The sequence below is a fragment of the Arvicanthis niloticus genome, chromosome 23 (assembly GCF_011762505.2).
Source record: "Arvicanthis niloticus isolate mArvNil1 chromosome 23, mArvNil1.pat.X, whole genome shotgun sequence".
In the NCBI taxonomy this organism is placed as follows: domain Eukaryota; kingdom Metazoa; phylum Chordata; class Mammalia; order Rodentia; family Muridae; genus Arvicanthis; species Arvicanthis niloticus.
Window position 1 is genome coordinate 39,934,361 of NC_133430.1, and position 13,881 is coordinate 39,948,241.

At 43.5% G+C, this 13,881-nt stretch overlaps 1 protein-coding gene across 2 annotated transcripts in view; it reads left to right on the forward strand.

The window, feature by feature from the left end:
- The first annotated feature begins 2,752 nt into the window (after window positions 1-2,752).
- The window catches only part of Esr2 (estrogen receptor 2), a 55,380-nt gene continuing 44,251 nt past the window's right edge, over window positions 2,753-13,881 (forward strand). For both annotated transcript variants that reach the window (XM_076921980.1, XM_076921981.1), the window contains exons 1-3: window positions 2,753-3,067; window positions 10,871-11,323; window positions 12,855-13,027. In XM_076921980.1, the coding sequence (XP_076778095.1) occupies window positions 10,905-11,323; window positions 12,855-13,027 (592 nt within the window). In that variant the 5' untranslated portion in view covers window positions 2,753-3,067; window positions 10,871-10,904. The remainder of the gene's footprint in view (window positions 3,068-10,870; window positions 11,324-12,854; window positions 13,028-13,881) is intronic.

Sequence of the window (13,881 nt, forward strand, 5' to 3'; positions counted from 1 at the left end):
CATCAACTCCTGCCTCCAGGTTCCTCCTCTGACTCCCTTCATTATGGACTACAATGTAGCAAATATTGTAAACTGAAATGAACTCTACCCAAGTTGCTTTTGATCATGGGGTTTATCACAACAACGAAAATGTAGCTAACACACACATACACACACACACACTCACATGCACACATGCACACGTGCATGCGTGCGCGCGCGCGCGCGCATACACACACACACACACACACACACACACGCACACACACAATTACGAATGTACACACACACACATGCACTCGCACATGCACATGAAAGCATCATGTAGTTAAATGTCCGTAAGTGGTTACTGTGTCTAAAAACCACAGTTGCTACTGGGTTTCTTTTTTATCTTGTAGCTTCACATAGTGGCTGTAAGCTCTGTGAGCCTCTGGAAGGTGGAGCCAGTATGACCCGCCCCTCGGAACTGCTGTAAGGATTGAATGGGATGCTGTGCTGTCTGACTTGAATGGATACTTGATGATGGATGTCAGCGTTCTTTCCCTCACACCACCTTTACCTGCCTCTTGGCTCTGGATTGAGATTCCTTCGCTGATGTTCCACTGCAGATGATTTTTTAAAATTAAAAATGTATTAGTGTGGCCGGGCAGTGGTGGCGCACACCTTTAATCCCAGCACTTGGGAGGCAGAGGCAGGCGAATGTCTGAGTTCCAGGCCAGCCTGGTCTACAGAGTGAGTTCCAGGACAGCCAAGGCTATACAGAGAAACCCTGTCTCGAAAAAAAAAAAAAAAAAAAAAAACCAACAACAAAAAATGTATTAGTGTGTGTGTATATAATGTGTGCACATGTCATATGGTTTGTGTGGCAATCAGGTTAAGTTTAGGGAGTTGGTTCCCTCCTTCTCTCCTTCCATCGTTTTATTTTAGTTACTTATGTGCGTGTTATTATGCGAGTGTTTGGCCAGCATGTGTGTATGTATGTACCATATACGTGCCTGGTGACTGGAGGTCAGGCACCCCTGGGACTGGAGTCACAGGCCACTGTGAGCCACCATGTGGGTGCTGGAACTGAGCTCAGCTCTTATGCAAATCCTTCCACCTTACTTGGGCTCTGTGGACTAGACTCAGGTCTGTCAGACTAGCTTGGCAGGTCCGTTTATTGCTTGAGCCATCCTGGCCTCCCCCCCCCCCCCAGGTGAATCTTGTTAGCAAGTATCATTAAATGAACTAATCTGTTTAAAATCTCTACTTTAACTTTCCTACCCAAGGCAGGAAAGGAGGAAGGACTGAGTGATCCAGGACACACAGACACGCAGGAGAGGGCACAGGCACGCGCAGACTGGTGAGTACCAATCTTATCCTTGCCAGTCCTCAAGGAATGGTCTCAGTAGCTAGCCACTCTCCCGTCCCCTCTACCTTTCCTAGCCCTCAAGGATGGGGACATTCCACCTCACAAATGGAAACAGTACAGGACTTTTAACTTAAATGAAATCTGTACAACATAGGATGAGTGGGGGCAGTGAGACTTTTGCTATAGCCTTTGCTCATAGTTTATAAAGGACGAGCTTTTCCACATGTGTAGTCTTTGGTGCCTACCTGTGGCACTCATAAACCCAGGCCTCAGGAAAGTCCCCCGAAGGCATTTTGGTTACAACCCAAAATGTTGAGGTTGGCATTGTACACGTTTCCCTCCAAATGCCCCCTTGGTTTCTTCGATTAGATTAACAGCCATCGAAAACCACGTTCCAGATCTGAAGAGACAGCTCAGCTGTCATGGTGCTCTTGCATAGAAGCCGAGTTCGCTAGCACCCATCCCCAGGAGGGAATCCCACACCTGTAGTCTCCCTGGGCATCTGCACATACCCGCGTGCGCATAATTTAAAAGATAAAAAACTAGATCTTAAAAACCCTTTACAAATGTTCCCATGATGTGTGCGGATGGCTTGACGACTAATTAGGCACACCGGTGACACCAGGTTGTTTTCCTTTTAACTTTTACCACCAAAGGCTGCCTTAAAGCCAATTGTTTCCTCAAAGACTAAGGTATGATCCCAGCCTTTGTATAATAGGATCAGAGCTGCCATCCGGGGGCGCCAGAGACCCTCTCCGCCAAGAAAGAGAGGAACCCTGTAAAAGCTCAGGCAGATTTTACTTCAGGTGAATTCCAGGAGGCACGCGGGATCTTGGCCCTAACCCACTGCTTTCTCCACCCCCCGCCCCGCCCTCGTTTTCTCTCCCTACTTCCCTCGCCAGCTGATAGATGAGCGTTCAAGCCTCCACCTCCAGCCTTACCTTTCTTGGGTTCAAGCTAACACTTCCTGCAAAGGGATCTGACTTCATTGCTCCGTTATTACTGCTTATATGGGTGCTATTACCCGAACCCGGGGCCTGACCATGCTTCTCAAGGATAGTTGTCAGACTTAGGCATTTAATGACATGCACGTGGGTCAAAGTATGGAAACAAGATGAAGTGTGGTCCCTGTACGCCCACGGTCAAGCCAGGATCCTTGGGGATCTGGTCAGAAATTCCCATTCCCGGACCCCATCTCGGTCCTCCATCGTCAGTCTCTTGGAAGAGGGTGGGGGGTGTCCCTAGTGGATGACTGTGAAGTGACTGGAGGTCGACATCCAGTGGATCTGGTTGCGAGGCGCGCGGGAGTGCCTGAGATCTCCAGCTCCGGGTTTGTGGTCACGTGGGCTTCTCAGCTACCCTCCCACACTCTTTTCTAGGTCTTTAAAAGAAAAGACGCACTACTGCTCGTTAGTCGTGGGCAATCTTTGCAGCTTCTCTAGCTGCTGGCTTTTTGGAACCGCACTCTCAGGTCCCTGCCTTCTCCCAGGCTTCTAGAATTAATCACCTCTTGAAACTTCCTGAGAGTAGAGGAGGTGGGGAGCTGGCCTGGAGGGAACGGCTTGTGCTGCCACTGGCACCCCTTGGCATCCGGGTCTTCAGTAGAGTCTGGCAGCCGCCTCAGGGCTAGCAACAACCAGTGGCTGAGTCCTGCTCAGGGACAAAAAAAAAAAAAAAAAAAAAAAAAGCACGTGTCTGCATTTAGAGAATGCAAAAGAGAGAATGTTCACCTGCCAGGTAAGTGTCCTTTTGCTCATAGTGAGGCTTAATTGACTTTGGGGGAAGCCAGCAGAGTTTAGAACAATAAAGGGGCTGGGGCAGGGGGATGGATACAACTGTCCTGAACATTACCAGAAATTTTATTGACTTTAGGTTGGTTGTATGAATATAATTGTCCTTTTAAAGGAAGAAAATTCCTGTGATTTTCCTAACAGTGGATAAAATGATGACGCTTCTTGCTTGAGTAGTGGACCAGGGACGATATGCCTATCTTAGGCAGGTGATCATGGCTTGAAAATGAGTCGACTGGCAATCCTTAGTCAGACATAGAGTTAACTTCTTTCCTGGACTGTCTGAGAAAGATTAAATCTGATTTCTCTTACATGCTGGAGAGGAATCTAACTGTTGCTTCTGTCAGATTACCTGTGGCGACTGTTTGATAGCAGAAGGAGAAAATTAGGTCAAGTGAATATTGTTGGGTGTGTGTGTGGTGTGTGTGTGTGTGTGTGTGTGTAACAAAACCGAATTTGAGTGCTATTCAGAAAGCAAGCCTGATTATTTTACTTAGGATTTAGAAGGCAGGTTTGTGTTTGGCACGTAGTATCTTGGAAGATTTTTATGTCTTGTTCTATTTCAAGTGCTTTTGTAAGCATCCCAGTTAAAATGTCATTGTTACTGTAATGATCCGGCTCACGGTGGATATTTCCTCTTTCTGCATGTAAATGTTTTTAAAGAGTGAAAGGAAAGATTAGAAAGTGGATATATAACCACAACAGGAAGAATACAATAGGTAGCTTCCCTTTTGGTCCAGAGCAACAGCGGGGCCTCTCAACCTGTGGGCCGAGACCCCCGTGGGAAACCTTGATTTCCAAAAACATTTCTATTACGATTCATAACGGCAGCCAAATTACACTCATGAGGCAGCAATGAAACTAATTTTGTGGCTGGAGGTCACCATTGCATGAGGGACTGTATTAAAAGAACTGCCCCGCTAGGAAGGCTGAGACTCACTGCTCACCAGACATTCTATCTGAAGTAAAAGATGAGAGTTCATAAGTCAGCGTTAAAGCAGGAACTCTAGGGTTTCATTTTATGTTCACTAGTTGTCTAGATGAATCTGAAATTCTTATCTCAAGAGCAGTTTTAAAGGCAACACTTTAAGTCTTGTCCAAGATGTTAAAACGTTTGAAATCAAATAGCATGTATAAGACAATTTCAAGATGGGTCTGAGGAACCCAAATAGATCTAGTCAGATTTGATGTTTCTCAGATTTTATTTTTAATATAAAAAGGTGAAATTTAGTACTAAGTTCAACATATCAAATATATAAATTAGCACTTAATAGGCCTTATGTCCCCTTCCAAAGACTAACACACTGTAATTCTTATTAAATGATGACTTAAAATGTATTTCAAGAAGCAATGACTTAAAATATATTTCATGTTAAAATTTTAGTTGATGTTTTGAGTCATTTTATGGAATGATTAGAAAGTGACTTTATAAAATTCTCAGGAATAAACTCCAATCATTTGCAGGTAAGTTGTTTTGATTATATATGCAAAGCACTTGAAAACTGAACATTTGGTTATTAGACTTAATAATTCAGTGTTTATTTAGTACATTGTTATAGAAACTTGAAAAAGTTTCACTTATTGCAATACTGTTTACAGACAGTTGCATTTAAGCTTTTTTTTTTTTTTTTAAATACCACTCTAAGATTCATGATAGAGAAGAATTAGCTTTTTCTCATTTTGGAAGATACATATTCAGTTGCATGTAACTCAATTATTAGTGGTCTGTTTTATGGTTGTTTTAGAGTAAGTTTTCTTTGTTCCTATCATGAAATTGATTGAGGGCCTTAATATTTTTCTTTGGAACAGATACATGTAAAGGTAATAACTGCTAAACAGAAGTACATAGAAAGAATGCTTGGTGCTTAAGAGGTATCTCTGAGGGGCTGGAGATGTAGGTCGGTTGGTAGATATTCTGCCCAGTGTGCACAAGGCCCTGACCTCTGTCTACAGCATCACACGAATCAAGCCTGGTGGTCCTTGCCTTTAATCCTAGAACTCAAGATGGGGAAGTAGGAAGAGTTTAAGGACAACCTTGGCTACATAGCAATTTTTATGCTAACCTGGGCTACATGAGACCTTGTCTTAGAAAAGAAAGGAGCAAGAAGATAAATGTATTTATACATATTTTTTTTTGTCCATTAAATTCTGGTGTCTGTGGGTGTGGGTTTTTACTTTTGAGGGGACACAGGTGTGGAATGTGTGGGTGGGATGCTTTGCAGAGTGGGACAGATACCTGGAAGAAGAATGGGGGGACGCCCATCTAAGCTGTTTGCATCCGTGGACCCAAGATATGGTCCTCACAGGAGGTGGCATTGTCTCTGCACACAGAGAGCAGATAGCTAGCTAGACTGCTTGAGGTGATGGGTTTCCATCAAACACTAGTCTAAAAAAAGTAAAATTCAGAAGCAAAAGCCTTCAGAGAACAGAAAGCATTTTATTTTAAATTGTCTGGGGATCCCGAGCATCTTGAGAGGTGTGCCCAGTGGTGTATCAGTGGCCATGCAAGCTTCAACCTCAGTACAGTATAGTGGCATCTCACGGAATGTTTTCACACATGCAGCCTCCCTCCTCTCTTCCCCAGAGCACTGGGAAAATATGCATTCTATAATATTTTCTCATTTCTACTGAAAACGACAGGAAAGTTTGAGTTTATGTGACTTGTCTAAAACATGGCTTTTAGTTATTGTGCAGCCCAGGATCCGATGTTGTGTTCTGTGTACTAGGTCAAAATACACATGAATACAGACTGAATGGTAACTGACATCTATCCTTCTGCTACAGACGTAGGTCTGTCTTCTCATTTTGTGATGTATGTTATTTCCAGAGCCAACCTTTTCTTCTCCATAAAGCCACTGTCAATATTTGGGGGCGAGGGGTCTTAAAAAGTTATCTATTTTTTAGCTCGAGATCCAAAATGTGTTTTTCCTGACCTCAGCCTGCCATGCGTAACCCTGTGTGTACAAAAGCTTTTCTGAGGTTGTGACTTAGGAAGAAAAGATCTCTCATGGTTGACCATGTTATCAATCATCCACAATGCCACTGGTAGACAGCTGTGACATGAATCTGGATGTATCGGAAGATACTCAACCAGAGAACAACCTTAGTTCTAATAGCCATCAGCAGTGGTTCTCAACAATACTGAATGCACTGGGACTTGGTGGAAACCTAGAGCAGTTGATTAGTGATACGGTAACAGAGGAGATCTCTGTTTCTAGGCGATGTCATTGTGGCAGCTCATTGGTGACTTGAGTAATCTCAGCACTTGCTTTGCATGGCACGTACCTGACAGGGCCATTTGAACTGTTGACCTGAGGGGGTGTGTTTCGGCTGCAGGTGATAAGGACTATGGAATCAGTTCTCTGCTACTTTTAAACTTTGTGTTCGTATCTTTCCAGGTGAGTGTTCATTGTGTGTGTGTGTGTATACATTTGCACACATATGTGTATATGCATTGTATGTACAAGCCAGAGGGCAACCTTAGGTGGCACTCTTCTTCAGGCACTGTCCATTTGAAAAAAAATTAATTAGTATTTAAATATTCTATTTATTTATGTATATGCATGTGTGTATGTGCATGTATGTGCATATGCATGTGGTACCTGTGGAGGAAGGTGTCAGATTCTCTGGAGCTGGAGTTATAGGCAATAGTGGGCCACTTGATATGGATGCTGGGCACGAACTTGGGTCATCAGAAAGGGTAGCAAGTACTCTTAACTTCTGAGCCATCTGTCCAGGCCACTTTAATTTATTATTATCATTATTATTGTTGTGTGCAGCATGTATAGTTATGCATGTATGTATGTATGTTTGTATGTATATGCATGCATGCATGTATGCATGTATGATGTCTATTAGAGCATGGGTATGTGCATACCATAACTCTATATGTGTCTGGAGGTTAGAGGACAACTTTTTTCTCATTCTCCTGTGGATTCTGGTGACCAAACTAGTCATCTTACAAAGCAGGTGACTTTACCCACTGAGCCATCTCACCTGTTTTTTTCAGGAGCTCTCATCTGTCTGGTATTGACTTTGATCTAGCTTTTTACACGGATTACATTGGGTCTTCATGTTTGCAGAGCAAACGCTTTACTGACTGAGTTATCTCTTCAACCCAGGTAATTCATGCTTCTCAAAGGCATGATGAAGGGGCTGGACAGTCAGTTAAAAAGTGGTTAAAAGCCCTTGCTGCTTTTTCAGAAGACCAGGGTTCGATTCCTAGCACCTACGTGGTGGCTCACCACCAATTGTGACCCCAACTCCAGGAGATCTTCTGGTTTTTTTAGGTACCAGATACACACTTAGTGCACAGACATCCACAAGCAAAACACTCATGCACAGAAAATAACAATAAGTAAATCTTAGATAAGACACTCAATCAGAAGAAAACATAGCAGAGGTCTCAGATGGTTGCTACTGGAGACTACAGACGGAAGTTCAGGGCAGCCCACGGAACTTCTGGATGCTGACGTGTAACCACACTCCTTTTGGAGATGAAAGCTAAGGGTCTATGTGTTTGTTCCTTATAGAGGTTTACACTTAGAAAGATTTGGTAGCATCTTTATGTTTTTCTTTTTGTTGACTGACTTTTTTTTTTTTTTTTTTCTAGACAGAGTCACAGTACGTAGCTCTAGATGGCCTGGAACTCAATATGCAGAACAAGCTGGCCTCAGACGTGCCGCCATAACTCATGCCTCTGCCATTCCAGTGCTGGGAATTGCAGGTGTGGGCCACCATACCTGGCTCATTTCAGCAATACTCTATATGAGAGAGGCTGTAAAGGGCCAGGATGTGGCTCAGTGTTCACACAGTGTTTGCCTGCCATGCAAACAACCCTGGGCTTGATCCACAGCACCATAGATACTGGGTATGGTCAGATACATCTGTAATTACAGACCTGGGGAGGTGGAAGAGTTCAAGGTTCTTATCAGTAATAGAGCAAGTTCAATACCTGCCTGGGTTATGTGAAACACTGCCTCCACAAATCAAACAAACAAACAAGCAAACAAACAAACAAGCAGAAGGTAAGACTGGAGAGGTGATCCAGCGACTATAAGTGCAGCCATGAGGACCCAGAGTTCTAACCCCGGCAGTGGTGTAACAAGCTAGATAACCCTTGCTTGAGGTCTCAACTCCAACAGGGATGGGGACAGGAGATTTTGGAGTTTTTGGCATACAGCCTAGCAGAGAAAAACTTGAGATCTAGGTTCAGAAGGAGAAGGAATGAGCAGGGAGTGGCAGAGAAGGGTACCCAAGACCCTCTCTAGCCTGCCTGTGTATATACAGATGCATGTGCCTGCACATACACACGTACACACACACACACACACACACACAAATAAATACATAAATCTTTAAAAGGGAAGGCAGCACATATACCATAATAACTATTCTCATTTTGGGACATAATTTTTATTTGTTAAATTGGACCTTCTATTTTGGCTTTTTGTACTTTTTGTAATGTTCAAGAAATTTACATTTTAATACTACCTCCAAATTTTGTGTATCAATGCAGTTGCTATGCGTGCCAAGAGCTCAGCTGATAGAAGGCATGCTGTTTAAATTCTATGGTTAAAGTTCTTTAAATGTATTTTGCTTTAGGATTTGGCAGCATCAGACATGCTCAGATGATACAGGTAAACAGTGCACTGAAGTATATGATCTCGGAGCTGACATTCTGGAGAGACAGCACAGTGAGGGCTGGGTCTAGATACTGCTAGTCTAGAGACTGCTCAGGGGTTGAGCATTTGATGCTTTCTCTCCTATTATCCACCAAATTTCCCCTACCTTTGAGTCTTCGATTGTCTTTTCTGTTGGTATAGCAGTCTGGGTCAAACCAGGACATACAGTTACATGATACTTTCAACAGGGGAAATTTAATGCAAAGAAGTACTAACTGTAAGAAGAAATAAATATAAACTATGCAGAGATCCTTTTAGCCCCTTAGGGATCAGGGAAAATACCCAAGGAAGGACAGTTCTGAAGGGGTTTAGAATTTTCCAGGCAAGATGAGGTTTGGCCATTGACTTGCGGTGATGTCAGCTCGTTTAGAAGATCTAGGGTTGCTGATAAAGCATTGGGTCCCCTCTAAAATGCAGTTCAGTGCTTGGCTGCCAGAAATGAGGACATGCACACATAGTGGGAACCTGTATTCTCTCTAGTGCAGAGGCCTTCGGAACATGCACGATGCCAGGGTGGAGAGTGTTGTACAACAAATTACTCTGCAGTGTTTAACCTTTGGGCCACAGTCCAGAGAGGTGCCTGTGAAAAGATCATTACCATACAGAGTGCAATGTTGCTGAGAGATTTTATTCTGAACCTTTGGCTGGGGCAAGCTCCACCCTGGATTCTCACCTGCTTACTGCCTGTCTCTACCAGGGCCAGAAGTTGGAGCAAGCCTTTGTCTTGTGGTGTCTCTCTAGCGCCCTCTACTGAGCTTAATATCCAGCTCAGGTTTTACTGGACATCTATCATTGATGGATTGATTGATTGATTGCATAAATACTATATTGGCCGGGCGGTGGTGGCGCACGCCTTTAATCCCAGCACTTGGGAGGCAGAGGCAGGAGGATTTCTGAGTTCAAGGCCAGTCTGGTCTACAGAGTGAGTTCCAGGACAACCAGGGCTACACAGAGAAACCCTGTCTTGAAAAACCAAATAAATAAATAAATAAATAAATAAATAAATAAATAAATACTATATTGAAGATTGCTTTTAAAGTTTAGAGGCAATAGACTGACAAAGTTACCATAGTCAGATGGATGATTTAAATGATACATTTCTTGTATTTGTTATTGTAGATTTACCGCATATTTAAATATATTAAAACTTTCCACTGTGGGTTTGGAATTAGCTCATGTCATCAGGCTGGAGCAGCAAGCACTGCACCCACTGAGTCCGTTTGCTGTCTGTTTTTTCTTCTTCTTTTTTCTTTTTTTGAGATATATTGTAAATATCTCATATATCCCATGCTGTTCTTGAACTCCTGACAAGAGGATGACCTTGGACTTCTGATTCTCTTGCCTCTACTTCCTAAATACTGGGTTTACAAAGATCTTACACTACCTCCTGCAGTGCTGGGGATCAAAGTCAAGGCTTCCTGTGTGAGAGGCAAATGCTCTACCAACTATATTCCTAGCCTGCCTCCTTCTCCTTCCTTCCTTCCTTCCTTCCTTCCTTCCTTCCTTCCTTCCTTCCTTCCTCCTTCCCTCTTTCCTTCCTCCTTTCTTTCTTTCCTCCTTCTTTCCTCCCTCCCTCTCTCCCCCTCCCTTCCACTTCCTCCTCTTCTTCCTCTGCTTCCTTCTCTTCTTCTTCCACTTCCTCCTCTTCTTCCTCTGCTTCCTTCTCTTCTTCTTCCACTTCTCCTCTTCTTCCTCTGCTTCCTTCTCTTCTTCTTCTTCCTCCTCCTCCTCCTCTGCTTCCTCCTCTTCCTCCTCTTCCTCCTCTTCCTCCTCTTCCTCCTCTTCCTCCTCTTCCTCCTCCTCCTCCTCCTCCTCCTCCTCCTCCTCCTCCTCCTTCTTCCTCTCTCTCTCTCTCTCTCTCTCTCTCTCTCTCTCTCTCTCTCTCTCTCTTCTGAGACTATATCTCACTCTGTAGTCCAAGCAGGCCTAGAACTAAAAATCCCTCTGCCTCAGCCTCCTTGAGTGCCAGGGTTGTATGTAAGCACCATTGCCCCTAGCTAAAATGAATACTTCTTAGTTAGTCTGGCAGCTTGAACTAACTGGACATCATCTGCTTTCCCCTGCAGGCATTCCACTTGCCCATGAGTCTCTGAGAGCGTCATGTCTATCTGTACCTCTTCTCACAAGGATTTTTCTCAGCTGCGACCTGCTCAAGACATGGAGATCAAAAACTCACCATCAAGCCTTACTTCCCCTCCCTCCTATAACTGTAGCCAGTCCATCCTACCCCTGGAGCACGGCCCCATCTATATCCCTTCCTCCTATGTAGAGAGCCGCCATGAATATTCAGCTATGGCATTCTATAGTCCTGCCGTGATGAACTACAGTGTTCCTGGCAGCACCAGTAACCTGGAAGGTGGGCCTGTTCGACAGACCACAAGCCCAAATGTGCTATGGCCAACTTCTGGACACCTCTCTCCTTTAGCCACCCATTGCCAATCATCGCTTCTGTATGCGGAACCTCAAAAGAGTCCTTGGTGTGAAGCAAGGTCACTAGAACACACCTTACCTGTAAACAGGTAAAGTCCTGTCAATCATGGGTGGTGGCATGATCCTCTCTTTACAGGTTAGTATGAAGAAAGACATGTTAGAAAAGGTCTTTACTTTGTCACTTACATTCTTAGGATACTGGAGGCATGTTCCTCTGTTCTACTCTGATATTCTGGTCCTTTAAAAGTTGTGCTTATGGATGGATATTATGGAAATTATATTATATCCATAATATTATTCATTATGGATATAATGAATCATCTCCAACTTACATCAGTTTGGTTTGGGTGAAGGCATCCGGCTTTACATTTTTTTTTTTTAAGAGTCAGATTAGAGTCTTAGTGTATACCTACTGTTGATGACAAATTGTCTCCAGGATGAAAGTAGCCATGGTAACACTACAACTTCCATGAAGTAGCCATGCAAAGCCAGGAAAGCTGGTGGGCATAGGCTTTAGTGATGAGCTGAGGTGGCGCTTTGTAAGGAGCGATGAGAACTAACTGTAGGATTCTACTGAAAATGTATGAAGTTAAAACAAATTGAACTCTGGATGCATGGCAACATGATGGATTGTTTCGGTCTATTTGTAAGATTTTCAACTCTAATGATGGATAGTATATGAATAAGTGACAGGAAGAAGTGGATTTCTCAAAGAGAGTACTAAAAGTTAGAGCACACTGACTCTTAAATGCATTGCTTGTAGGGTGTGATGGTGCAGACTTTGGTCCCAGCACTCGGGAGGCAGGGCTAGCCTGGTCTACATAGTGAGTTCCAGGTAGCCAGGGTTACAAAGAAAGACCCTGTTTCAAAAGACAAAACAAAAAAGCAATTATCATAAAAATATTTATATAATAATAATTTACCATAATAATACAATATTATAATAATATTTCAAATATTGTTATAAAACTTAGAGGAGACAGGAGCTGGAGGGCCCATCTCAATGCTAGAGGCATGTTTAACACTCTTGAGACTCTGCACCCCAAAACCCAGCACCTCTGAGCCCCAAACCAAAACAACCTTTAAGAAAATACACAATAATTTATTTTCTCTTCTTCATCTTTTTATTTATTGATAAGATAAAGAAACAAATATAAAAAGTGTGGGTCGTGTCTTAAGACTTTTAACTTACCTCTCTTTAAAGGGTGATGTTTGTTTTCACTATTTCTAGACTAGCAATAGTTTTACTATCTCCCTTCCCAAAAGAAACATGTCCTGACAAAATCAGCCCCTGGGTGGGAGTGTGCAGACACCCCTCCTGCTCCTCTGTGGGCCTCTTCCTCCTTAGAGCTACTGATGCCAGCCCAGCCCAGCCCTGAGCTGCCTGCTCCTTAGCCTTCTGAGGACTTGAACTCACCACGTAGGCACTCAAATGTCAGTCAACTCCGCAGTGGAGCTCCCTGTGGTCTGATATCAGGTTTCCTGGAGCATTATTTATTCCTAGCCCTGGAAGACAAAGAGATTAAATTTGGCAAAGTTCATGGTTTTTTTCTGCAAAGCCCTTTCCCTCTCATGTGTGTCCTTTGACAACGGCTGTATTCTCTGTTCCCCCCTCCCCAGAGAGACATTGAAGAGGAAGCTGAGTGGGAGCAGTTGTGCCAGCCCTGTTACTAGTCCAAATGCAAAGAGGGATGCCCACTTCTGCGCCGTCTGCAGCGATTACGCATCTGGGTATCATTACGGTGTCTGGTCGTGTGAAGGATGTAAGGCCTTTTTTAAAAGAAGCATTCAAGGTACAAGACTATGATAAACCATTTCTTTAGCATTCACACTTTGGCTTGCAAGCAGCTTTGCAGAGATGATCTGATATAAATGTCACCGTTGGCCTGGCTGGTACATGAACTTGAGTAGCTAGATGAATGTGTGTTTGGGAGTGAGTTGAGTGAGGGTGTGTGGGTGCATGGACTGCTTGTTTCCACCCCAGAACCGCAAGGTTATATAGGGGTCAGTTTGCCCCTATATTACCTAACTGGGGAAAGGGGGTGCTTAGAAAAGGAGAGAAGATATCTATTTACAACCTTGTAAAGATACTGTTAGGAAAAAAAATCTGTGCTCATCAGAGGCTCCAAAGGCTGTCTGTCTGTCTGTTCATTTTGTCCTAGGTTTAATATAGAGTATGCTTATGTCATGATGGTGGGCTGGCTCCTGAGGGGAAGAGAATAAATATAATTTATGGAAATGGTCAGGAATCAGGAATTAACTGTAGCAGACTTCAAGAAGCATGTTGTGCTTGGACTCACAGTTTGCAATCTCCCAGTTTTTCGTCTGATATCAGACTGTCTCCTTGACCTTCCCTGGAGTCTTTAATGGTGGTTACTTGCTAGGTGTGTACTTGTTCATGAATCGTTTGCTGTTAATTTGTGTGTGTGTGTGTGTGTGTGTGTGTGTGTGTGTACACGCCCCCTTTTGGGGGAGGGCACGAGTATGCCATTGCATACATGTGGAGGTCAAAGGACAATATGCTGCAGTCAGTTCTTTCTTTCCACTTTGTGGGTCTTGGGGCTCGACTCAGGTCATCATGCTTGGCAGCAAATACCTTTACCACAGATCCTGTGTAGGCTTTTTAAAAATCATATTTTTTTAATAA